Raw genomic sequence first — 26,002 nt, forward strand, 5'->3', positions numbered from 1 at the left:
CAAGTGCAAGCTATCAAATAAAATAAATAATCAATCAAATATATAAATATATATATATAACGTCAATTTTATATATAACTTATATCTTTCATAGAAAAATCCCCACATCAATTTCAACAATCCTTTATCATTTATCATTTACCATTTGCAGATATAGCTGCTTGTCGTCTGTTCATTGATTGATTGATTGATTGATTGATTGACCTAATTTTTTCAACGCTTTAAATTTTCTTACTGTTTACCTTTCGAAAGTACATACGTAGGATTTCTGTATCGTATTTCCCACAAAGTGAAAAAAAAAAATTTTCCAGGAACTTTTTGGTTTAACAAAACAGGAAGTTGATACGAATCCATTTTAATAACAAGTATAAATACTCTTGAATAAAACCTATTTACATTTCAGCATTGTTTCCCTTTCCCACGAACACAGATCATATCTACAGAAAAGAGATTTCTTTATATATTTTAATATGTCTTCATTGAATCTAGCGGCATTGAATTCGTCCACAACATCAGCATCGGAAATAAATGTCATCATCGATTCATTCATAGCAAAACTTAAAAGAAGGCAAATTCAAGGTTCATATGCCATTGCCTTAGAAACATTACAACTATTGAAAAGATTCATATCAGCTGCACGTTGGTCTCATGTCAATGAATTAATTTCTCAAATTAGACATCTAGCCAATAGATTAGAAAAGGCACAACCAACTGCATTCAGTTGTGGTAACGTAATAAGAAGAATATTAGCCATATTAAGAGATGAAATAGAAGAAGACAATAACGAATCTTCCGCTTCTAATGACCCACAAAACGCAACTTCTTCCTCTTCCAGCACAGCTGAACCTTTAATATCATCAATGTTTAACCTTTTACAGAAACCAGAACAAAATTTAAACAATTCACAAACAAAGAAATATAAAACAAAGACAGATTTCCGTCAAGTTGCCATTCAAGGCATCAAAGATCTAATAGATGAAATTACAAACATTGACGAAGGTATCCAACAAATTGCCATAGATTTAATTCATGATCATGAAATCTTATTAACTCCAACACCGGATTCCAAAACTGTACTCAAATTCTTAATCGCTGCAAGAGAACGTGGTAATAGAACATTTACAGTACTAGTAACAGAGGGATTCCCAACTAACACATCGAATGCTCATCAATTCGCTAAAACACTGGCTCAACATGATATCGAAACTATAATTATCCCAGATAGTGCTGTATTTGCATTAATGTCTCGTGTAGGGAAAGTTATCATTGGTGCTAGAGCTGTTTTCATTAATGGTGGGTCAATTTCTTCTACAGCCGGTGTTTCCTCTGTATGTGAATGTGCTAATGAATTTAAGACTCCCGTGTTTGCCGTAGCGGGTCTTTATAAATTATCACCATTGTATCCATTTGATCAAGAGAAATTCGTCGAGTTTGGTGGTTCACAACAAATTTTACCAAAGACTAGTCATAATAACGGTACGATGAGATTAGATACAATTAATCCAATTACTGATTATATACCACCTGAAAATATTAATATTTATATTACTAATATTGGGGGGTTTAATCCAAGTTTTATTTATAGAATCGCATGGGACAATTATAAACAAGTTGACGTTCAATTAGAATAAAAGTTATGAGGAAATCTGAATCATATGAGTACCTAATATCTAATACTAATAAATATACGAACATCGCATGAAGCATACACAATCTTTTCTTCCTTTTCTTTACTATTATTAACAATCAAATCATTCATTAGTTTATTAAATCACGTTAAAAGTTTGGTTTTGTATGCCCTGTGCCTCGCTCGGTTGAAATTTCCACCTCCATATTTCAATCTTGAGCTGGATGAAAAAAAATATTATATGATTACACATACATATATTATTATTTCAATGGGCTATATTGAAAAACTTCTTTGAGTACGAATGCATCGATAATTTCAAATTCCACGATGCACTTATTTGTAATTAGAACGTTTCACATCTTGTGTATATCATTTACCTCTCATTGTAAACCTTTGACTTGTTTCTTACAAAATGTAAACACTTATGTGCTATAGACATAAAATTCCTCTTGTGAATAAATATCTACGTAATAGTAACCTTCAAATTATGTACTGGATCTTTTTTTGAAGAGGAGAAAGACGGATACTTACAATTCAGCTTTCATAATGATTTAAGAAAAAAACTATATATAGAAATATTATTAATTCAGAATTTTGGTTTTAAAACAATAATAGTAATTCAATGGATTGATTGATGCGTTACAGAATGTTACATTAAAAAAAATATTGAGTAAATTTGAGAAGTCCACTACAATTATAAGTATAGGCATGAATTGTTCTTTTTTTTTATATATTGTTTATTGGTTTTCCACTGCAAAGTCTTTGATGAATTGTACTAATTTTTCAACACTTGCCAACGTCAATGCATTATAAATGGAAGCTCTAAATCCACCAACTGAACGATGACCCTTTAATCCAGTTAATTTTCTTTCCGCAGCATCTTTCAAAAACTTTTCATCTAAACCTTCCTTTTTCAAGGTGAAAACAACATTCATTCTTGATCTTGCATTTGGCTTAACAGGTAAATTATAAAAATTTGGATATGCATCTAATATATCATATAATATTTTAGCCTTTGCATCATTTTCCTTTTCTTGAGCTTCCACACCACCTTTCTTAATTAAATGTTCAAAGACTAAATTCATAACATGTAAAGTGAAAATTGGGATAGTATTATAAGCAGAATTATTTTTCACAACAGTTGGATAATCAAATGCAATTGGTGTAACAGGAATATCAAATTCATGTAATAAAGTATCATCAACTTTTTCGATATTTGTCAATATAGATTTCTTAATAATATATAGAGTTAAACCAGCTAACCCAATATTTTTTTGAGCACCTGCCATTATTACACCATATTTAGAAACATCAATCTTCCTAGATAAAATATCACTTGATAAATCAGCTACCAATTCAATATTTGGATCATCCACTATACATTTAGGCAATTGATTCCATTCAATCCCATGAACAGTTTCATTCTCACAAAGATACACATAGGAGAATTTCTTCCCCTTAACACGATCTTCCCATAATGATTCATCCGGGATATCCACAAATTTCCCCTCATCATTGAAATCCTTCGAATTGAAAATAATCTCACATGGGACATGTAATCTCTTTGCTTCTTGGAATGATTTCAATGACCAAGAACCAGTAACCAAATAACCAGCATTAGCAATTTGACCAGTTTTCCCGACGTAAGCAGCAGCCAAATTAGTAGCCAATGAGGAAAATCCAGTAGTACCACCACCTTGCATGAAGAAAACTTCATGAGTATCAGGGATATTCATTAATTCTTTCAAATTTTGTTTGGATGACTCAATGATTTGAGTGGCATCTTTGGATCTATGTGAAATTTCACCAATACCTAGACCTAAATTGTTATAATTTAATAGATCTTTAGCAGCTTGTTGAAGGACTTCTGTTGGTAATTGTGCTGGACCAGCACCGAAATGTGTTGGTTCTTCTCTTTCTAAGGACATCAGGGTAGTTTCCGTTTGTCTGAATTAGTGATACTCTAGGGGTAATGACAGTATTTGGAGAAAATATATTGACAAAGCTAGTTCAATTGTGTTTGTCCTTTAAATAAAAATATTGAAAAATAAACTACACTATGTACACTATTGTACACTACATTATATACATATAGTACGTAGTGAGTGACTCCTCTGACAATTAACGTTCGCGTAATCATCATTGTTTTCTTCTTCGTCGCTAGTTGAGAAGATGCCACGGCAGATTACAGTGAGGGATCTGGCGTGGCATTGTCATTACATTCTACGTACGTATTCTGTCATTATTTTTTTTGCTCACATATTGTGAATACATGTGAAACAACTCAACTAAATAAACAACTAACTCACTCACTCAAAGTCTCGGTGAGTGAGTGAGTGAGTGAGTGAGTAAAGGGCACACACTGACGCACTCACTGACGCCGGCCACGCCGCGCTGTCATCATCATCATCAATATGGAAATTAAAGCAGACAAGGGGAGGGCGGTCCAGTTTTTATTGACTGTTTTCTTGTACACATCCGTGCATTTTAAACACCCACGCATTGTTTTAAACTTTTGATTACTTTTTTGAAAGATAACATGATAACATGGTTTTCCCTGGCGGAGATTTCAAATGGAATCCGGGTTACTGTTTTCTGTAATACAGTAGCTATATATCAAACGGAGTTGACAATAAGCCTATCACTAACACATCTTTTTGAGAGGTCCTAAAGAGGCAAACATTAAATTAGGTAAAAATGGTACGTAAAAGACGCTATATTGATTCAATAAGCTGTATTCTATTCAAGCTGCAGTTTAAACAGATGATCTGACATGAGGATACGTGAAGATAAATGATTCATAAATAACATGCTGTGATGACTGTACAATGGCAGGGCAGGGCAGCGATAATAATGTATAGTGGACGTTGAATCGAACACGGAAATGTGATAATATGATACACCTTTATCCGAGATGTATGAAGTAATCAAATTATTAGGGGTTTACTTGGGAAATGCTCAATAATATAATATGAGAAATATTAGGAAAGAAAAATATGTTCCATTCATAAAGTACATATCTTATTGGGTACCTTCAAGGACACCACTGCGCAAGACCCCATGATTTATTGAAATATTCTCTTCTGCCTGTTTTGTATAAACTGGAATGCAAAAAAATGTTCTTTTTTACTAACGTTGAATATTATTGAATGCTATATTTTCGCATGATTGTAATAATTTTTTCTGTTATAGGCTAAAGTTCACGGTTCATTAGCTCGTGCTGGTAAAGTTAAATCTCAAACTCCAAAGGTCGAAAAGACTGAAAAACCAAAACAACCAAAGGGTCGTGCTTACAAGAGATTATTGTACACAAGAAGATTCGTTAACGTTACTTTGACCAACGGTAAGAGAAAGATGAATCCTTCTCCAAATGCTTCTTAGGTTTCTTATTGTTTTATAAAAAATTCAATATATCACAAAGACTAGAGCATCAAATCCTTATTATACAAGCAAATATATTTAAAGAAAAAATAGAATATAAAAATAAAAAAAAATAATAAACTGCACATATATCCGTCTTATTGTATGTACTATTATTATTCATGTTATCCATCCTATTCATGATATGATAACTCTTGTCAGTTATTTATGTCGGAACGACGTCAATGTATCTCTCACAGGTATATTCTATATTAAAGTTTACCTAGCCATTCAAGAAAGTAAAGTCAAAAGAACCTAGAAGAAGAAAAAGTAAGATTAAGTCATCTCTGAATTTTTGATCTCTTTTTGGATGGAAATCGAACAGAAATGTTAAAACAGTTACTACGACTGGATATGTACGTATTACGATGACAACTAATAATATTTACTCAGGAAAACTTCGTATAAAAAGAAAATACAATAATAATATATTATGGGGAGCTTCTTTTTTCAGTTAAATATTAACGTTACCTCTTTCATAACACAATTCTTCAATTACATTTTATTTCTTTTAAATAATTACAAAGGAAAAGATAAAAAGTGATGATGATTTTGATTACCAATCATCGCCGTGATCATCATCCGCACCACCAATCTTATTCTTCCTCTTATTTAACGCAGCAGCCAATGCATCAGCTAATGATCCACCAGCCCCACCACCTGATGGTCCGCCTGGTGGACCGCCAGGAGCAGCACCATTATTATTCATACTTGGTGTCTCACCTTTAGCTTCTTGTAATAAGACAGACGGTTTATCTAATTGAGATTTATCTACTTTTTTCAATGCATTGATACCACCGGCTCCTCTAATAGAGGCTAATAATGCATCCCTACCTGGATCACCTGTGGCTTCATTAATTGAAGATCCACCAGCACCTTCGGTTGTTGATGCAATTGGTATTGCTGGTGCTGGCGGCGGTGGTGGAGGAGCTGCAGCGTTTGATGTCGCATTTGTAAGGAACGAAGGTGGAGGTGGAGCAGGCATTCCTGCTGTTGGTGGAGGTAGCATACCAGGCCCTACATTACTAATATTATTGTTTGGGAATGGTGGAGCAACTGGAATTTGCTGGTTTCCTTGCGTATTAAACGTTGTCAAAGGTGGGGATGGTACGTTTGACTGATATGCTTGTTGTTGTACTGGTGGAGATAATGGCGGAATACCCATATTTACATTTGCATTTGCATTAGCGTTAGTATAGTTTGTATTTTGATTTTGGAATGGGAGTTGGTATCCCATTTGCAGTTGAGGTGATTGGCCTTGCTGCTGTGGGATTCTTGAAGCCCTTGGTGGTGGTGGAGGTGCTGGTCCTCTTCTTGCTGGCGGAGGTGGAGGTACAATCCTTGCTCCATTGGCATTCATCTTAACACTGGCTGTATAATTTGGAGCGATAGGATTTGCAATACCCCCTTGGAAAGTTGTTGTAGTATGTCTATGTGGAGGAGGAGGAGGAGCTGGTCCACGTCTGGGAGGTGGTGCGGGTGGTCCACTGTGATTAAATCCTGTTTGTCTAGGCGGAAGTGGCATTGGACGAGATGCATTTTGGAACCCATTTTGACTAGGAGGTTGTGGTACAGGTCTATGCTGTTGCTGTTGTTGATTATAGAATGAATTATTCATAGGAGGTGGAGGTGGAGACTGTTGGTTGAAGAAGCCAACTGATGGTTGAGGAATTGGAATTGGGAATGGTGTAGAGCCAGCACTAAGTTGAGGGGCACCAGCTGGAACAGGAAATGGGAATGGATTATTCGATCCTCCAGGAGCTGGCGGTGAAGGTGCTTGGCCCTGTGGATGAGCAAATTGTTCAGGTAATGGTGGTACTTTATGCTTTGGATGAGCAGTAGTTTCAGGCGCTACCGCGGCTGGAGTACTCTCATTTGTTGTAGGTCCTGAATTCCACTCGGATGTTGGTGCTGTGTACATCTCTTCTTCTTCGTCCTGTTCTATATCACTTTCTCCTGGAGTTGGTGCACTTGGCGGAGGAGGGGGTGGAGCTTTATTTTTTGTTATTGGAATTGGTTCCGCTTCCTGGTATTGATACCTTTGTCTCTGGTTACCTATCAAAGCTTCACCTCTGGGGCCATGAACTACAGTTGATGCTTGTTCCTTTTTTATTTTCTTAGTCAAAGCAATTGCATTCTTGTTCATTAAAGTTTTTCTTGAAGCATATTTCTCACGTTTTTGTACTCTTTTCAAGAAATGTGCAGCTTCATGTATATCCACAAAGAGAAGTCCAGCAAAGCATTCTTCCAATTCAAAAGTATGGAAAAAAGTTCTATCTTGGTAATATTCAAAATTGACATATAATTCTTGATCCCAAAGGACACCTCTATGACCATTAATGTCGACTAATTTTAAGAAAAAAGTGTTTCCCACAGTATCATCTACTAAAGCGATTGCTCCTGATAGACCAGTATATTTCCATTCACTTTTGTCAGGGTATGCAATGTATAATCTTGCCACCGTTATGTCTATAATTTTATTAGAGGATTTCGGTAACGCTCTTTTTATTATATCTTTATCTTGAGAGTTTAAAACACCCATTATGATAAACTATCAAATTGTATTTTCCTTTGGCGTTCCCTTGTTTTGAGTCTTTAAGCGTGAAAGGGTTTAGCTATTCATTGTTGAGGCACTCATTCTTCTACATGTAATTGTACTGTAAGGACATTTTTTTAAAAATTCAATATACATGGATTACCCTCTAAGTAAGTACTATTTTATTTTGTAAAGGGCCCCTTTTCGGGAAATACAATCACGTGCCAGAAAATTGGCAAAGTAAGAAGGCCCAATTTTGATTATAACAAAGGTTACTATTAACTATATTAATGAACATGATAACAATGTAATGTGCTTTCCATGATTTTATTTTTTTGATGTAGTGAATGAACAAAATATTCAACTTAGTAATTATGACAGGGTACTGCCTAGTTTTAGAAAATATTCTATAGCTTACGTAGTTGTTTGCATTAAAATAGAGCGCTGCAATCATAATAAGGGGGGTACGCTTATGATTTATGAGACAGAATAGTTGTAAGAATGATTTCTTGAAGTATACACTATTCAAAAACTGTATATTTCTCTGTTTCTTTATATCATGTAGAGTAATAGTTTACTTTTGATCTACTTTCTAAAATGTTCGGGAATAAACATATTAGGTCCGTCCAAACTCCGAGAAGATGGGGGGAGACGGCTACAGCTATGCAGAGTTATATATAAGATAATATAATCGTAAAGATTGGAAAGTTGGAGAACATACAAAGGATTATACCTTTCTCTCACTAAGTACCGCAAGTATAATCAAAGAAGAAAATCATCATGGAAGAGAAAAGAGTTATTTATAGGATTGAAGGTCCAGTTTTTATCATCACGTTGAACGATCCAAGACATTTAAATTCATTGACATTCGATGATTTCGTAGAAATTGCTCTTCTATTAGAAAAGGCAGATAATGACCCCAAAATATTCATTACTGCGTTACAAAGTACTGCTGATTTCTTTTCTTCTGGTGGAAAATTTAGTACTGTTTTAGATTCAAGGCCAGCAAATGATAACGAAATCAATGGAGCATCAAAAGTTTCTCAGATGATTGGTGTAATCTCTTCACCCAACGTTTTTGTTGCGGACACCTTCAGGAAACATAGAAAATTGTTAGTTTGTTGTTTGAATGGTCCAGCTGTTGGCCTCAGTGCCTGTTTGGTTATGTTATGTGATATAGTTTATTGCAAGAATGATTCTGTTTATTTACTTTTCCCTTTCACAAATTTAGGTTTCAGTGCCGAAGTGGGGAGTTCAGTCACATTAGCGAAAAAAATTGGAATAAATAAAACGAACGAACATTTAATTTTCAGTAAACCTTTAACATATGAGGATTTAAAGGGGAAAGTTCTTAATTATAACTACGTAATGAAGGATACTGATGAATTTAACAAAAAAGTAGTTCTTGATTTACAGAAAAAGTTGAAAGGTACGAATATTTCATTAAATAATTTGAAAGCGATGAAAACTCAAATTCGGGACAATTCTGGATATGGAACCAGCCTTCTTCAATCACAAGCTTTAGAAACCATGGCAACATTCCCATTTTGGATGGAAGGTGAACCTTTTAAAAGGTTCCAACAAATGCAAAAGAAGGAAAGAAAACATAAACTATAACTGGGCTGGATATGCAATCTTTTTTCCGAAATGGTTTTAATTTTTATTCATTACATTTACTCTTTATAATATATATTCTCACCCTTCTAACAGAGAACATTGCCCATAGCGATATTCTTGTTACTTTGATTATAGACTAAGCGAAAATTTTTTATAAGACCAGGCAAGACCAAGTTTTCACATTCATTTTTTTTGGGATTATTATATTGTCTATCTACCACTTTGAATATAAGTAGTGTCGTTGTTTTTTCTTGAAATCAAAGGGTACGCAGAAAGCAGCAGAAGCAGCAGCCCTTAATTTATTTGCCGCCAACGCTATCGAGGAATTCCGGGGGGTTTTCTTTGGCGACTGCACCGAAGGGAAACAGAGGAAACACCGCGGGCGTTAATAACTTCTTCCCTCTTTAGTGTTTTTACTTTTTGAACCATCTTCTCCCACCTGTTGGTGTTACCCGGGGTACTGGAGTTGTGTTGACTTGGCAGAAACTGTTGTGCGCTCGTTCGTTCGCCATGAAAGCGGGAAATGCACAGAAAAAAAGAAAATACTCCACCGTTTTTTTTATTTGTTTTCTTTGCCTTTGTCCGGAAATTGTCAGCCGCTTACTTCATCTACTAATCACATTTTAAAGTCGAATAAAATTTCACGGCCGATTTAAAACGGCGTCCCCCTGCGAAGCCTTCTCCGGCCAAGGATCGGCTCTTCCCGGTTCGGAGGAAGGAATTTTTGTCTCTCCGTTTTTTTCTCGAAAGGAAAAAAAGTGGTCCCCTACGCAAGTTTCCCTGCGGTCGGGCTTATGTATCCTTCATTATTATCTCTCTTTTGGTCTTCGACCTTCTCCGTCCTCATTTCTCGATACTCTGCTTACGATTCCCAATTCCCAATTCCCAATTTCCTTTCAACTCGTCCGGTTTCATCTCCTTTTAAAGACAAGTTTCCTATCGTTGGCTTCGAGCCTGGGCAGGAATACCTGCCTACCATTAAAAATACATGTTTTACTTTTTGTTGTCAGATCTGTCTCTTCAATTAGAACTCCAGAACAGAGTACAGTTTGAGAAATAAGAAGCCGAAACCAATAAAAAATATATATAGGAAAATTAATTACTAATAACTCATTGAATAACACTAAGTACGAAGCCAGTGGCAAAACGAAGACAATACAAAACAAAACAATGGGTCGTCCAAAGAAGGAGATTAGTGAAGAAAAAATAGAACGATTTCAAAAGGAATTGGAAGACGCAGGTGATAACCCTGACGCTCTACTACAAGATAAGAAGGGCCGTTCTAGGTCATGTCTTTTATGTAGAAGAAGGAAACAGAAATGTGATCATAAATTGCCGAGTTGTACCGCTTGTTTGAAAGCTGCTGTGAAATGTGTTCAACCAGCAAGATATATATCCAAAAGTTCATCTAATGGCGATAGCGTTTCCTCAAGGAAAAATTCACCCTCCATGTCACAGACTCCCCCGGGTAGTTTCGTGGGAGTAGGCATAATAGACAGTAGAGTTGACCAATCGTCAAGCAATGGAAATAGTAACAGTAGCCATGGCATAAATGATGGAAAAGATGAATATACGGTATTGTTAGAGAAGAAATTGAAATATTTGGAGAAATTGGTGGAATTGACTCCAGGTAGTGCAGCATATAATAAAAAGATAGCCCAATATAAGAAGATTACTCATCTGTTGGGAAACATCGGGGATCTAGCATCAGCAACAAACAATGAAGCAAATATATCAACAACCGTTACAAATAACAGTAACAATAAAAATACTGTCGGTGTACTGCCGCCGCCTCCATCATCTTTACCAAGTAATATCGGTACAATTGGGAATCCGAACTCATCGCAAATTGCAGCTCCCGCCCCAAGACTTGCAACCATACAGCCTCCAACGTCTACTACAACCCAAATAGGAACAATATTGTATAGTAATATCAGTAATACCATTGCCAATAATGGTTCAAATACAGCAGCATCATTAATACAGGCACGTCCACTGTCATCTTCCATCCCCGCATTGTCATCCGATTCGCTAGATTCCATTGATTTTTCCAAATGTATCTTTGCTAAATATAATTTGAAAGAATTTCTCTCATATGATCCTGCTTTTGAATTCGACGAACAATTATCAAGATCATTCCTAGATACATTTTTCACAAGGTTACAATTCAAATATCCATTACTTGATGAAAATGAAATATATTCATTCCATGAAGCATATATCAACAATAGAATATATAGATACCCCCCAAATGAATTCCATTTCAACTGTGGTAGAATGTGGCTTGTGTATAGTATTTCTGCATGTTTACATATGACCACGGGGAAATATAAAGGTCAACCTCCAGTTAGATACTTCTCAACAGCTATAAGACATATCACCCGTTGTGGTTCTCAATTGACATCAATGGAAAAAGTTGAACTATTAACTTTATTGGTATTGTACATCTTGAGAACAGATAGAGATTCAATGGTATTATATGAAATTATTGGGGATGTCATGAAAATTTGTCAATTAGATTTAAAATTAAATAGAAGAAATGATCATGATGATACCGTTTTGGCTAATAAAAAACTAAGAATCTTTTGGTGTGTTTATTTATTAGAAAGAATGATTTGTGTAGCAGTGGGGAAATCATACATAATTAAAGAATCTGATATTGATTTACCCTTGTTTGATGAATCTTCTTTTAATACAAGTCAACATCAAAAGGAACCGCCCTTATACCAACCACATGAAAAAGGTACTACTACTACTCACCATAAGGGTGTCCATTTCATTAACCAATCTTTGAAATTAAGAAGAATTGAATCTCAATTTGTGGAAGAATTAGGAATATTACCAGATAAAAATTTCAACGTAACTACCAATACAGCTGCTCTCACTACGAACCATCATGATAAATTTGTCCTAAGGGAACAACTACCATTAGTTAGGGATATTTTCCAATCATTAGAGGTTTGGAGAGCAGAATGTTCAACTGATCACATTAGGAATTTCGAAAATGAAACATTGAAATTATATTACTATCGATCTGTTCGTCTTTTAATACAACCATATTTAGAAATATTAACACCAAAGGATAGATTATTTAGAGAATGTCAAGCTGCAGCAGGTCAAATATGTCAATTATACAAGATTTTCCATCAAAAGACAGTTACTGGTCATTCCACACCTGCCGTCCATACAGTCTTCGTAGCAGGTGTCACTTTGATTTATTGTATGTGGTTAGCAAGGAATTATGATGATGAAAGAAGGAAAAAACTTGGTGATGCCTCTAAGCATACTAGACCTTTAGTTAATGCAAGTTTATTCTCCACAATGGATGATTTAAGGGCATGCTCTGTTTGCTTGTATGTAATGACTGAAAGGTCCAATTTTGCTAGGATATTTAGAGATACCTTTGATCAATTGATGAATGCAACTGTCGGTAATTTAATTGAAAGATGTGGACCTGATTCTGCTGAATTAATCTATATGAAGGCGCATTTTAGGGGAAAGAATGAATTAACAAATTCAGAAATGCATTCTAAAGATAATGGATATAATGAAGGTATGAATCAAAATAATGATAATAACAATAATATGATACAAAATTCAACTATGAGATCTGGTATGCCACCTGCAATAAAAAGGACTTTTGGTAAAAGACAAGCAGAAGAACATTTGGGATTTGTCGAGAATTCACAAGTAGACTTAAAAGAGCAAGAAATATTTAAAAAGAAACAAGGATTGTTAGAGAAGACTTCGGTCCCTAGAGGATTATCCCATTTGTTAAGTAGCAATGAAAACGAAACAACATATGTGTCCTCCAATCATGACGGAAATATGCCAAACAAAAAGCGAAAGATCATTTACAATGTGGATAATAATGAAGCCGAACAATATATAGTCAAGAAACCTACAAATGGTACAGAATTTGATTGGCAAGCCCAAAGACAGGCATTATTGCAACAACAAGTTGCCCAACAAAATTTACAAGCTTATTTATCATCACTAAATTATTCAATAGGTCAAGATGTCCCAATTGATAGTAACACCATGTTTAGAACGGACAATAGGAGTGATGTAGAGATTAATAATCCAACTATTAGTGATGGATTCTTCGATGCCATGCAAAAGGGAAATATGATGAATCACTCCAATACACTAAAAATAAAATTACCAACTAATCCTAACTTAACTGGTGCCATTGTTAATAATAATACTAGTTATTCTGGATTGTCAGTATTAGGTACTAATAATACCACCCATAATTATAACGATAATATTCATACAACAAATGACCAAAAAAAATCAAAGATTGAAAGGGAAACGTCAATATTGTTTAGTAATGGTACACACGATATGATCAACAATATATCTACTTGGACTAATGATTCAGTTGTTAATTTGCTAAACAGCGAAGCCAAAAATCAAATGATTGACATTTATCCCTCTTCTGCTCCCAATCCAAACGAGCATCAAAATTCAAACCAAATTCATAGCATTAGCATGATGAATCATGACGGTAACAACGGGGATAACTTCATGAGCAACCATAACAATACAAATAGGTCTAGTACTAATCGCCAAGATGTTTATTCACAGAATGTTAAGGGAGGAACTTTTCTTTCTTTTACCCAAACAGGAAGTGAAAACGTCAATGTTGCCTTAAGCACCAGCCCTGCTAATATGACGTATCAAAACAACAATTCAGACAGTATCAATAGTACCGGTAGGCTGAATTACAATGGACAAAATGGTGGTATGAATACTACTGTCTCTACTGGGGAATCAAATTTAATCTCGTCAGGTCCCGTGGAAGATTTTTGGACAGTTAACGATGACTACGGGTTTCTCACTTAAATGAACTGTTCGATCTCACTCACACACAAGAGAGATGGAAATGATGTAAGAAAATACATTAAGTCTGTCCAAGGCTAGGTCCGTACTTCGATGTCCTCATATAGCTTTAATGTGACTAACTACGTACTTTAATTAAGATTTTCTGCAATAAATGCATGTTTAATATTTATCCTATAGTCTACGTACGTACGCACTGTATTCAAACGATTTTTCCAATGGCGGTTTTGCATTCTCGACGTTAGAAAAAACTTCAATCCGGTTTCCAATGTATAGTTTATAGTCGTATAAATGTTTTTTCTTTCCCTCATTAGTACATAATCGTTCCAGATAATTAAAAATTTCGAGGAAACAAGTGAGGGAAAAAACCATATGTAGTTTTTTTTATTCAACTTTGATTAATGCCCGTATGGACTTAGCTGAAGACACAGGTTGTCAACTTTGATGGATATCCACGTACAGAAGTCTTTAGTTCTTATTTCTAGTTAACGTTTTGTATTTAGATAATGACGTGGGTGCGGACTACGTAGATAGGTCTCAGATCTTTTTGAGACCGGATATTAATCTTTCACATATACCTACGTGGGTACTTGAAAGCTGTCACTATGTGGACAACAACGATTTTGAACGTACCCAGGTGGGACAGTAGTGGCCAGTTTTTGGGCCACTTTGAGAGGCTGGTACGTACGAAGAGCAGGTTGTACACATTGTTTTGACATTGGAAATACTGAGTTTACTTCTTTTGACAGTGTTTTCTAATGTTTCGAGTTACCCTTTTAGGAAATCAGTTTGTACTTTGGCGGCAAAAGTTGGTTTTGAATTTTCTCGAAGTGTGTACGGGTTGTTCTTTGAGTTCGGGGTTTCTTAGTGTTTTTGCCCGCAATTCACAATCTCCTGATTCGGTATTTAAGTGTGGGGTTACCTAATGTGGACATGTTTTCTTTTGAACAATGGAGAATGCGTGCATGGTTGCTTCTCCTCTAAGAGGTTCCCTTCGGTGTCTCCTCCCGGAAGAAGGTTACGCGTTTTCCCTTCTCAGCACGTTACACATTGATATTCTTGAAGGGGACGCAAGTTATCTCCGTTTTTTAGAGATGTTGTCTTGTTTGGTAAATTTGTTTGTTGTTGGTCCTTTTCTTTTTTTTTTTTCTTTTCTTTCTTTTTTAGCGACTTGAAATTTGAAATCTGATGAACTATTTACGTAAGAAATGGCCTGCGCTGTTTGTCCCCGGCTGTTATATGCCCGTACCCCGTATTTTTAAAGTTTTATCCCTTTTGAAAAAAATGTTTTTTATGCAGCATAAAAAGCCACTGCATTCTACAAGGTACTGGCAGTGAAGAATTTGTGGTATTTCAAAAGTTGCAAATGAAAAGGTAGCTGATTCATATGCTTATACGAGATATTGCTGGGACTGCATTAACTGCTCAAAAAAAAAAGAAGGAACGCCCCGTCGCTGCTTCAATTGTCAACGTCAGATACCACTAATGCAGGTAAAGTGCGGAGTCGACTCTTCTCTGTATGCTGTTCCGCGGGAAATCTCTCTGCAAGGGGAAGAAGAAGGGAGGGAAGGGGGGAAGAGGGCTGTTATGCTCACTCCCCACAGATAGAAGAATCCCGCAGATGGGGGTAACCTAACGAACACACGTACACATGTACATTTTATTTATTTATTTATTTTATTTTGGCTTGCTTTGAATCATTTTTCCTCGCATTTCAAGTTTTCCTTCATTTCTGTCGTGGTTGCCCTTTTCCTGTAACAGAAGTTATCTTCTATTTGTTGTTTTATAAGGAGCTTCTTCTACTCATTTTAAAAATTAAACTGTTTTGTCATACAAAAAAGAACTTCTTTGGCATAAACAATTTTTTTTCTAAAAAAACAAAATCTGGGCTCACAAAAAGGAAACAATAGATATTCTATATCTTGATAAGAAATAAGAAGCTGAACTAAGACACTAACACAGTGCCACACTCCAGTTTCCCTCACCTTTTGTGTCTTTCTCCTTTCTGACTAATACTATTGTTTAAATAGTAATTCCGATCTTGATTACTAGTACTTCAACAATCCCTGTGCTGGCACATTCATCCAAATATGAAGAAACTGAAATCTTCTTTGAAACTCTCAACTATATCCAAGTCCCATTCAGATACTTCTATTCCAAAAAATGTTAGATTTGCCCCTCAATTAACTACAATTAAACGGTTCGATTATAGGGATGAACCAATAATAATATCAACTGAAAACTCTCCCTTGGGCTCACCGCGTCTTCACGATGATGATGATGATAATACTCGCAGTGCTGGAAGTCGTCGTCGTGGTAATGAATATAGCTTTGATTTGGAAAACGATATTGAATTAGAAACTGAAAAATTCTGGTTTAATAATAGATCTTTGCTACCTGATCTTTTAAAAAATGAAAAAATGTTCAATTATTACAATGATTTGAACGATTTCCATCTAGATGATTTTTACAATTCAGATATCGGTACTGACCCAGATGATCTGCTTGATGATGATGACGTCTATGACGATGACTATGACGATGATGAACTTGACGGACGTAGAAGTTCAGACTATAAATTTATTCGTCCTCATCATCGCCGTTCTTTACTTTTAGATGTTATGGAAAATGATGACGGTCACAATATGGTAAATAATGCGCATAATCATCATTCCTTGATTGATAACAATCATGGGAACCATTTCACTTATCATAGTCCAACTGATGATTTATTACACAGTTCAGGTGCACATGGAGAATCACTTTCTCTTTATGTAAACCCTCGTTCTTTTGATTCTATTAATTGGAATATCAAAAGTTCGAATGTGGTACCGTTCCAGAATAATTGTTATGTTTCTAAGGAATCATTAGAATCATCTCTTTTCCAGTTCTTACAAGGCCAAAATATTAGACTACATTCCTTAGATCAGGATCCAAAGGATTCTTATAAAATTGTTGGTTTAATATACGTTAACAATTTGAATTTTGAAAAATTTTCGGAAGTTAAATTTACTTTCAACCATTGGAAAGATATGCATTATGTTAGTGCTGTGTATAATAAATCAATAACATCAAACATTGACGAATTCAAATTCATCATCGATTTAAATTCTTTGAAATTCTTTTTACAAGTGAAAAATTTGTTATCATCTAAAGTGGATCAGAATAATTTAAGTATAGAGCTTTGTTGTCGTTACGATGTTAATAATGAAACATATTACGATAATAATAATTACCAAAATTATCATATATCTCTAATTGCTACATTCCAGAATGCTTCGATAGATCAAACTCCAAAGATTAGTAATAAGGAAAATATCACTCCAAATAAAGACTTTTTTTATTCTTCATTATCAGTAGAGCCTAATCAACCAAGATCACTCACTAATTTCAACAATACAACATTCATACCTAACACACCATCAATATCAACAACATCATCTCAAAGAACGTTTAGTGATAACACAGACTATTATAATACTTCTCCATTAAAACATTTATATCATAATGATACTACACCATTTGTTAAGAGACCTGCAAGATCAAATGAAGTTATCGAAAATATCGACAATTTAATAGACAATAAGATGATCACCTATTATAACAAGAACTCAGGTTTAAATACAGGCATGTCAACTTCATTCGACAATCAAGCTGGTTCTTCCTTGCCAGTTTCACAATCATCAACTCTTAATTCATCCTCTCATAACAGCAATGATACGTTATTATCTGATACTTCTTCATCGAGTTCTTTCAACTCATTACAATACCCCTTAAAGAGCACTTCAACTTCCTACACGAATACAGAAAGTTTCACCTTGCCAAGTTCTTCAGCTACTTCTACAGTTTCTCCATCAACAGATCCACATATTACTAATAATTTTGATTATTCTGATCTATATGAACCAAATGATACCTTATTAACAGATGCAAATCTGTATAATTATTCGTTCAATTCTGTTAACTTGAAAAATCCAAATAATAACCCATTAAATGACAATGATAATGAAGATTCATGCTTCAATTATTCATCTCCATTTTTATCTACATATAATAACAATGGAAATACACCTGTAAATGATGGTACCATAATAGGTGGTATCATACCAGAGAATTACAATGATCAAAGCCGAGATAATAGCGCTGATCTTAATTTCTTTGATGATTCCCAAAGTATTGGCACTAATACAACCATTGATGATACAAATAATAATATATATTCTCAAACGCTTAATGATACGAATACATCAAGAATTTTTATTCATGATAAAAATAATAACTCTACAGATACACTATTGGGATTCTCAGTTCCATTGGAACCACCGAACATATCAAAGGAAAGTTCATTAAACTTAACAAATTCAAGAGACAATTTAACTATATTCACAGAACCTACTTCAAATTCAAATTCAAATTTAAATTCAATTCCAAATTCAGCAACTATTTCAAATACAGCTTCAATTACGAAATCTAAAACAAATTCAAACACCATTATACTGAATTTGGATCCAGAACACGAACAAAAACAAAAAATGAAACAAAACCTAAACCTTAATATTCCACACAATGATACCAATACCAATACAATAACAGATAAAGCATTATCAACAGTTAGCTATCATCCAATACCTGACTTTGATACTGAACGAAGTAAACTTTCAGTCAAAAAATCAGGTTTGAAAGATTTAACATATCAAGCTTTTTTAGAATCCTATTGCTTTTATAATCCCAAGCAAGAACAATCCACTACTGAAGAGCAAGAACGACAACAAGAAGAAGAGAACGATTTTGAAGAGCATAATAAAATGCAAAATGAATTCATCAATACACCTATTGCTTTAGCTGGTTCTTTAGACAATATTAATAGTGATCATAATAACGATAATAATACTGACACAAACACCAATAACAGTAACATCCAAAGTTATTCTTCAACAGATACAAGTTTGCATAGTAATTCATTTCTAAGTACAACGCCGCCGATCTTATCTCAAGGTCATGATCGATGGCTTTAGAAAAAACAACATACAAACAAGCAACCTTTTTTCTTTTTTTTTACTTCAATTTTCAATTCAATTTTCATATCAACCCTTTTGTATTCATATAGATTAATAATTATTTTTTTACCGCATAAAAATATTTTATCTTTTTCCATTTTGGATCTCATATTTCGTTTTATATAGTCGAGGTGTCCTTTATAAGAAGACATGCGCAAACCTTGAGGATGTGATATATAGCATCCTTTCCGTTTTTAATGGTACTACCACTTAGACCATTAATAAATATCGTGGCGCGGAACAGAAGGATATGTGTTGCTGCAGCATTACAAAAGTAATTGAATATATAGAGCTAATTAAACATTCAACTTTTCTGGGGTTTTATCTAAGCTGGTACTATAAAAAATGTAATATAATCTGTACTGCCTCTACCATCTAGCTTTTGATATGTTCTATACAAAATAGTGGTGCCTAGTAGAGTTTGCCGTATACCTATAGCAAATCCTACTAACAATGAAGTTCACAGCTAAAAAGAAAGACATGCTACAGAAAGAGTTAAGTAGTAAGTACAGTGTCCTTACTCAAATGCCAAATACTCTTTTGTTATTCTTCTCCCTGTGTGGATCACTTTCTTTTATATAGCTAACGCGTCAAACAACTTAACGTGTTTTGGCGTTTTGGTGTCTTCCCTGCAGTGTTTTCTTCGCATTTACAAACGTACGAATTTTTAAAAATAACGTCAAAATATTTTTTTTCGCGTTTTGGTGATTCTAAAGGAATTAAGAGATTATCTGGAAGTTTACAACAAAATTGAACACCATTGCAGAGTTGGTCTTTTATAATCAAATATAATACATTTGTTTCATAGAAGAAAACATTTGCTTTCTGAAGAATAACGATTTATCATAACAATAAAAGTGCTGCTTCCAATTCATTGATTATTAAGATTATAATATCGTACTACCACGAACTTCGATCAAGGACACCAAAGTCAAAAACTCACTCACTCACTCACTCACTGTTCTTTCATTCCTCGAGTGTCAACTCACAACAAATACCTTAACCAACTACAATTCATTCCTTTAAAAAATCCTATAGAAAATATTTAAATTCAACAAAAAACCGCATCACAAGAAAAAAGTAACACGTTACAATCAATAATGACATCCGTCGTCTCTAGAAACAAATATCACGATACCAATATCGCAGCTCAAAACGCTGCTAAAGCAGCCATGTCAAGGAAAATCAATAATGAGAACATAAATCCAAAAATAAATAACAATATATTATCCAGTAAAAAATCGACTCAACATTTAGAACGAGTAGTTCAATCAGTCAACGATGCCACGAAAAGATTATCACAACAGGACTCTCAATTCACAACTAATACAAATACAAAATCATCTAAAAGAAAATCAAGAGATACAGTGGGCCCATGGAAACTAGGTAAAACACTGGGTAAAGGTTCGTCAGGAAGAGTTCGCTTGGCTAAAAATGTGGAAACTGGTCAATTAGCTGCCATTAAGATTGTACCAAAGAGAAATAAATTCGTTATGAAAAATTCAAATTCAAACATCTCTTTCATGTCTGCAACTTCTTCTGCTTCTAATTCTGCATCCTTGGTGTCTAATATTGGATTGAAAGATAAAAATAGTAACACTAATAATAATGATACTAATAACAACTACAATAACAACAACAACAATAACAATAATAGTAATAATAATAATAATATTCAAAATAATACCTATGGGATCGAAAGGGAAATTGTAATCATGAAACTCATCTCTCATCCAAATGTAATGGGGCTTTATGAAGTGTGGGAGAATAAATCTGAATTATATTTGATTTTAGAATACGTAGACGGTGGTGAATTATTCGATTATTTAGTCTCTAGGGGTAAATTACCGGAAGCTGAAGCAATTCATTATTTCAAACAAATTATACAAGGTGTTTCATATTGTCATTCTTTTAACATTTGCCATCGTGATTTAAAACCAGAAAATTTATTGATAGATAAGAAAAAGAAATCCATTAAAATCGCTGATTTCGGAATGGCTGCTTTGGAATTACCTAAGAAATTATTGCAAACATCATGTGGTTCCCCACATTATGCATCACCAGAAATTGTTATGGGTAAATCGTATCATGGTGGTCCAAGCGATGTTTGGTCATGTGGGATTATTTTATTTGCACTTCTAACAGGCCATCTACCATTCAATGATGATAATATTAAAAAATTATTATTGAAAGTTCAAGCTGGGAAATATCAAATGCCTAAAAATTTAAGTGATGAAGCTAAAGATCTTATTTCCAGAATTCTAGTTGTTAGTCCTTCCAAAAGATTGACTACTGTTGAAATATTAAACCATCCTTTAATCTTAAAATATGAAAAATCATCCAAAAAGAAGCATATGGTCAAGGGTAAATCTAACTCAGACCTTCATTTGCTAGATTCAATATCACCGGAAAACATCACTCTAAATTCAAGAATGGATATAGATGAATCAATATTGAAAAATTTACAGATATTATGGCATGGTACATCTCGTGATATAATCATCGCAAAGTTATTACAGAAACCAATATCTGAGGAAAAATTATTTTACTCTCTTTTGTTACAATATAAACAACGTCATTCAGCTAAACCAGTGGTTAAACCAGCCGAACGGGAATCATTACCAACAGCTACAATTATATCATCACTTTCGCATACTCCAATGAAACAAAAGAATCTTCCCTCTGTAGCACCAAACGTAAAAAGCAATCAAAAAGAAGAATCCAACGTCGAAGATAGCTATACAGTAGAAGATGTAGAAGGAAATGCTCCTATGGTAACTCAGAAATCACAATTCAGCCTACATCCTTTCAAAAACGAAGTGCCTTCAATGGTGCCGGCAATACCTATTTTTACAGCATCCAATTCACGTAGTTTCAAGCTAAGTCCGTCAATGGCATCTTTTAAGTCAAGAGTACCATCAACATGCTCATCGTCCAATCTCCTATTGATTAAGTCACCATCCAAAAGGGCGTTAAATACTTCTACCCCACTTGCGAGCCCGAAAAGAACTCTACAACCAAGTGTATCAATCAAATCATTACGTACCTCTTCATCAAAGAAATCACTGTATGTAAAGAAAGTTAGAAGAACGTTACAAAACTCTGAATCTAAGAGATCATTATATTCATTACAATCAATCTCTAAACGTTCTATTAATCTAAAGGAGTTCATCGCTGAAGATATTGCGCTGCCTACGAATACAAATATTCCTGTCTCATCATCTAACCGCTCTCTAGAATCAAATAATAATGATTTTGAAATATTATGTGAGCAAATATTATTTGGTAATGCTTTGAATAAAATTATGGAAGAAGAAGAAGAAGAAGAAGGAAAAAGAAGAAAAAGATTTGGAACAGGGGCACTGTCAAACATAGAACAAGTTACATATAGTGAACAAAATATAAGAGAAGAAAATGCTCAAGACAATGATACAATCACTAATTTTGGTTCTATTAACGAAACAATAACATCGTCAATAGGTACACATATCGCTAAAAGTTCCGATATCGATGGTCTTTCTCCAGGTATGAAACCCGCATTCCCTTTTCACAATAATTCAACCCAAGTAAAAAATAATACAGTTAGTGAGAATAATAAATCTGATAGATTAGTACTTAAAAATATTACAAACACCTACGGTCCAAACGAGCATGAAAAATCAACCGAAATGCATTCGAAAAATAAACCAGTGTCTGCTTTACCCAGCATTGAGAAAAATGGCCATCAAATGTCAAACTACAACCCTCTACGCATGACTTCAGAACCAAACGCTCCTGCTGTACCACATTCCTTAGATCCTCGCCGTAATTTCTCTCAACCTAGTAGAGAACAAAACTCAAATATCTTTGCATCGTTATTGAAGAATACCAAAAGAAAGCCATCGCTGCCGAATAACTTCCAGAAGAACGTAAGAAAACAAGATGATTGGAAAACTGGCAGAGAATCAATATTTGTTGTAGATCCCCAAATTGGTATTGCCAATTCTCAACATTTATCTAAGACAAGTACTAGGAATTCAAAAGATGTCGACACTACCGCTCCAAGTATACTAGCTCAATCCAGCATAATTCAAAAACCACTATTATCCCTACCTTCTGGTTTGCTAAATCAATCCATGACTTTCAAAAATCTCAATGACTTCTTGTCAGATGACTCTAATAATCCAGATCTTCTATACAATTCGAGAAGGTCGAGTCAACTTCTCCAATCAACTCCGATCCATCATAATCAAATGGGTAGCGTTATCCATCGTGATCCGACAAGTCAAAAGCTACATACTGTTATTATGGAAAAAGAAGAGGGCCCTTCCTTTGTCCCAACACCTCATAACTTAGACATCGAAACAGCCTCCGCCGACATGAATGAATTTTCTGACTTGTCTTATGCCATGGAAATCCCAACGAATACATTCACAGCACAAGCAGTTAAGATAACTAATAATACAGACATTAACCAATACGGTTTTGGAAGTGATATGAAGTCTACAAGGATACATACACCAATAGCGAATCATTCAGGAGTCAATATTTTTGAAGACCCAATCATTGAAACAAGCTCATCTGAGACATCCTCATCAGAAACTGATTCACAAGATAATCCTTACAAGAAAGTGGTTTCCATTGATACAGTCAATACGGCTCATATCGTCACGTCGCCAAGAGCTAATGTTAGAATCAGTTTATATGCAAATAATAATATTAATCAATCTTTCCCAAGAGAAACCACTGAACAAATAATATCAAAATTTAAATTGACTCCAGAGAAAACGAAAACCGATAATTTGCTAGACAAGAGATTTTCAGATTTATTGACAAGAGAAGAGAAAGATGATATCTCTGGGAGCGTTTTGTCTATGTTCAAAGATCTTGATGAAGGTGATGAAGATGTTCAAAGAGAAAAGCAAAGTGATATATTAAGGCTGAACAAGAAGAATAATTTAAAGAATGAGTCAGCAGAAAAAAATAGAATTACAATGTTATTTGATGACGAGGAGAGGAGAGAAGAAGGTGCGGAAATATACAAAGAAATGGGATCTATGGACCATAATGAGCCTGAAGTTACAAAGCCTAGTGATAGAAATACCACAAAGCACGTATCTGTAGTTCCAGATGTTGCTGTTCAAATGGAAGATGTTATGGACAATGAGCATATAATCAACGATTCGAATAAAACTATTGAAGACAAAAGACCAAAGAAAAAATCAGTTGTTAAACCTCAAACCGATTTTGTAAAAAAGACTGAACCAGTCCCAATAGCACATAAACAGAGCTGGTTTTCCAAGTTATTTGGTGGATTCAAAACCAATACGAGCAAGTCAAAATTAACCGAGCATCATGTAACGAACATTCCGTTTGATGATGTTCATATGTTATCTCTAGGTGAGTTCGGAAAGAAAGGTATTGATTTCCAACTAAAGGAATTAGATAGAAAAGGTAATAAAGAACGAGTAGAATATGACTGTCGATTCTCAAAAGGTAATTTTAAATTCAAACTCAGTATTGGGACCATTAATAACAAATCTACTGTAATAACGATTAAGAAGAAAGGTAAGAACTACAGTCCAGAATCAGAAGCTACTTTTATTAATTTTAACAGAGATGTCAATGCATTACTCAAATCGATGGAAAAGAAGAACCAATCATCTTAACAGAAGACACTATGAAAAATGTCTTGTCTGTAACGTTGTATATACTATAATAAATTACTACCTAAATACCATAATCCAAAAGATTTTATTTTCCAATAAGGTACAGATAGCGTCTTTGTAGAAAAACGGACAGATATGAGAATGATATATAGTAGAATTGATGCTTAGTTTTGTTTAATATACAGCTTTATAGAATATCGCATAACCTAGCTTAACGTTTACGTTGTTTCTTCCATTTAAAAGAAACTTTTCCCCTTGTATCAATAATTTTCTTCTTGGATCCCTTTTTCATGACTTCCCTTTGCATATCCATCCTACTTTGTACCTCTTTCAATTGATTTTCTCTTTCCAAATGTTGTTTAACAATCTTGAATTTTTTTAGTTTCTTTTTATTTAAGGACTCTCTCGGCATAATAGCAGATGAAGATGCTATATTGCCAGATGGATTCATTAACGCACTATGTATCAACTGTTCCTTCGTTAATCTATTTTCATTTCTCGTTAGAAGTTCAGTAGTCGTCCCGAAATGCTCTTCTGCATTAAAGCTTTTGAAATCATCTCTATTATCAACAAAAACTGTGTGATTCCCACTGGCTGAAAACATCAAAGTCTTGGATTTATTTTCCAATTTTTTCAATTCTACCTGCCTTAAGGTTCTAACGTAATTACTATCTTGAGTTTTCAGTAGCTTAACCTGATCAGTAGATAATGATTCATCTTCATCTTCGCCGCGACGGCTGGTCACTAAAAGTCCCTTAGCATCGACCCTCCTTGAATGCATAGCATGGTAATATTCATCTGGATTTCTTTCCTTCACTTTACTTCTAAGTATCTTCAAAGTATTTTCCTTTCTGTGATAATCTTGGGCACGTTTAACATAATCTTTATGTTTCTCCAAGAACCCAAGTCTTGAACGACTATTCAATTGAGAACGTTCCCTGTGTTGTTTCTTTTGCACATCATGAACCAGTTTAGCCATTTTGTAATAATGATTAGATCAAATCAGTCAGCTATGTGCCTTCCTAATAGCTTTCTCTTAACGATATTCTTGATTATCTGATGTCTAAATGTATAACAGTTTGTCATTACAAAAGTTGCGATGAGTTATATCAAAATTTTCACTTCGTGTCACCTCCAGAAAAAAAATTCAGAAGAAACGGCGTGGGGGATTTTTGAATATCAATAAAGCTGACAATACGGTTGAAAGAAACACAGTTAGAAAAAAGGGATATACAGCAAATGGATACTT

At 34.5% G+C, this 26,002-nt stretch overlaps 9 protein-coding genes across 9 annotated transcripts; 6 read left to right on the plus strand and 3 right to left on the minus strand.

Annotated features, from left to right (window-relative positions):
• Positions 1–470: 470 nt before the first annotated feature.
• On the plus strand, positions 471–1,631 carry GCD7 (translation initiation factor eIF2B subunit beta; the record flags this gene model as incomplete). The annotated part of the gene is made up of 1 exon (XM_003669777.1): positions 471–1,631. The coding sequence occupies one exon, from the start codon at positions 471–473 to the stop codon at positions 1,629–1,631; it is 1,161 nt and encodes a 386-aa protein (XP_003669825.1).
• Positions 1,632–2,367: 736 nt separating this feature from the next.
• On the minus strand, positions 2,368–3,558 carry SER1 (O-phospho-L-serine:2-oxoglutarate transaminase; the record flags this gene model as incomplete). Its single annotated transcript, XM_003669778.1, has 1 exon — positions 2,368–3,558. The coding sequence occupies one exon, from the start codon at positions 3,556–3,558 to the stop codon at positions 2,368–2,370; it is 1,191 nt and encodes a 396-aa protein (XP_003669826.1).
• Positions 3,559–4,327: 769 nt separating this feature from the next.
• On the plus strand, positions 4,328–5,011 carry RPS30B (40S ribosomal protein eS30; the record flags this gene model as incomplete). Its single annotated transcript, XM_003669779.1, has 2 exons — positions 4,328–4,330; positions 4,823–5,011. The coding sequence occupies 2 exons, from the start codon at positions 4,328–4,330 to the stop codon at positions 5,009–5,011; spliced, it is 192 nt and encodes a 63-aa protein (XP_003669827.1).
• A 595-nt stretch (positions 5,012–5,606) lies between these two features.
• On the minus strand, positions 5,607–7,592 carry LAS17 (actin-binding protein LAS17; the record flags this gene model as incomplete). Its single annotated transcript, XM_003669780.1, has 1 exon — positions 5,607–7,592. One exon carries the CDS (start codon positions 7,590–7,592, stop codon positions 5,607–5,609), a length of 1,986 nt encoding a protein of 661 aa, XP_003669828.1.
• Positions 7,593–8,366: 774 nt separating this feature from the next.
• On the plus strand, positions 8,367–9,203 carry DCI1 (putative dodecenoyl-CoA isomerase DCI1; the record flags this gene model as incomplete). Its single annotated transcript, XM_003669781.1, has 1 exon — positions 8,367–9,203. The coding sequence occupies one exon, from the start codon at positions 8,367–8,369 to the stop codon at positions 9,201–9,203; it is 837 nt and encodes a 278-aa protein (XP_003669829.1).
• Positions 9,204–10,373: 1,170 nt separating this feature from the next.
• On the plus strand, positions 10,374–14,051 carry NDAI0D02730 (uncharacterized protein; the record flags this gene model as incomplete). Its single annotated transcript, XM_003669782.1, has 1 exon — positions 10,374–14,051. One exon carries the CDS (start codon positions 10,374–10,376, stop codon positions 14,049–14,051), a length of 3,678 nt encoding a protein of 1,225 aa, XP_003669830.1.
• Positions 14,052–16,138: 2,087 nt separating this feature from the next.
• On the plus strand, positions 16,139–19,063 carry GAC1 (protein phosphatase regulator GAC1; the record flags this gene model as incomplete). Its single annotated transcript, XM_003669783.1, has 1 exon — positions 16,139–19,063. The coding sequence occupies one exon, from the start codon at positions 16,139–16,141 to the stop codon at positions 19,061–19,063; it is 2,925 nt and encodes a 974-aa protein (XP_003669831.1).
• Positions 19,064–20,205: 1,142 nt separating this feature from the next.
• HSL1 (protein kinase HSL1) lies at positions 20,206–24,753 on the plus strand (the record flags this gene model as incomplete). Its single annotated transcript, XM_003669784.1, has 1 exon — positions 20,206–24,753. The coding sequence occupies one exon, from the start codon at positions 20,206–20,208 to the stop codon at positions 24,751–24,753; it is 4,548 nt and encodes a 1,515-aa protein (XP_003669832.1).
• A 211-nt stretch (positions 24,754–24,964) lies between these two features.
• Positions 24,965–25,732, minus strand: UTP11 (rRNA-processing protein UTP11; the record flags this gene model as incomplete). Its single annotated transcript, XM_003669785.1, has 1 exon — positions 24,965–25,732. One exon carries the CDS (start codon positions 25,730–25,732, stop codon positions 24,965–24,967), a length of 768 nt encoding a protein of 255 aa, XP_003669833.1.
• Between the last annotated feature and the right edge of the window lie 270 nt (positions 25,733–26,002).

The sequence above is a fragment of the Naumovozyma dairenensis genome, chromosome 4, assembly GCF_000227115.2.
Source record: "Naumovozyma dairenensis CBS 421 chromosome 4, complete genome".
Classification (NCBI taxonomy): Eukaryota; Fungi; Ascomycota; class Saccharomycetes; order Saccharomycetales; family Saccharomycetaceae; genus Naumovozyma; species Naumovozyma dairenensis.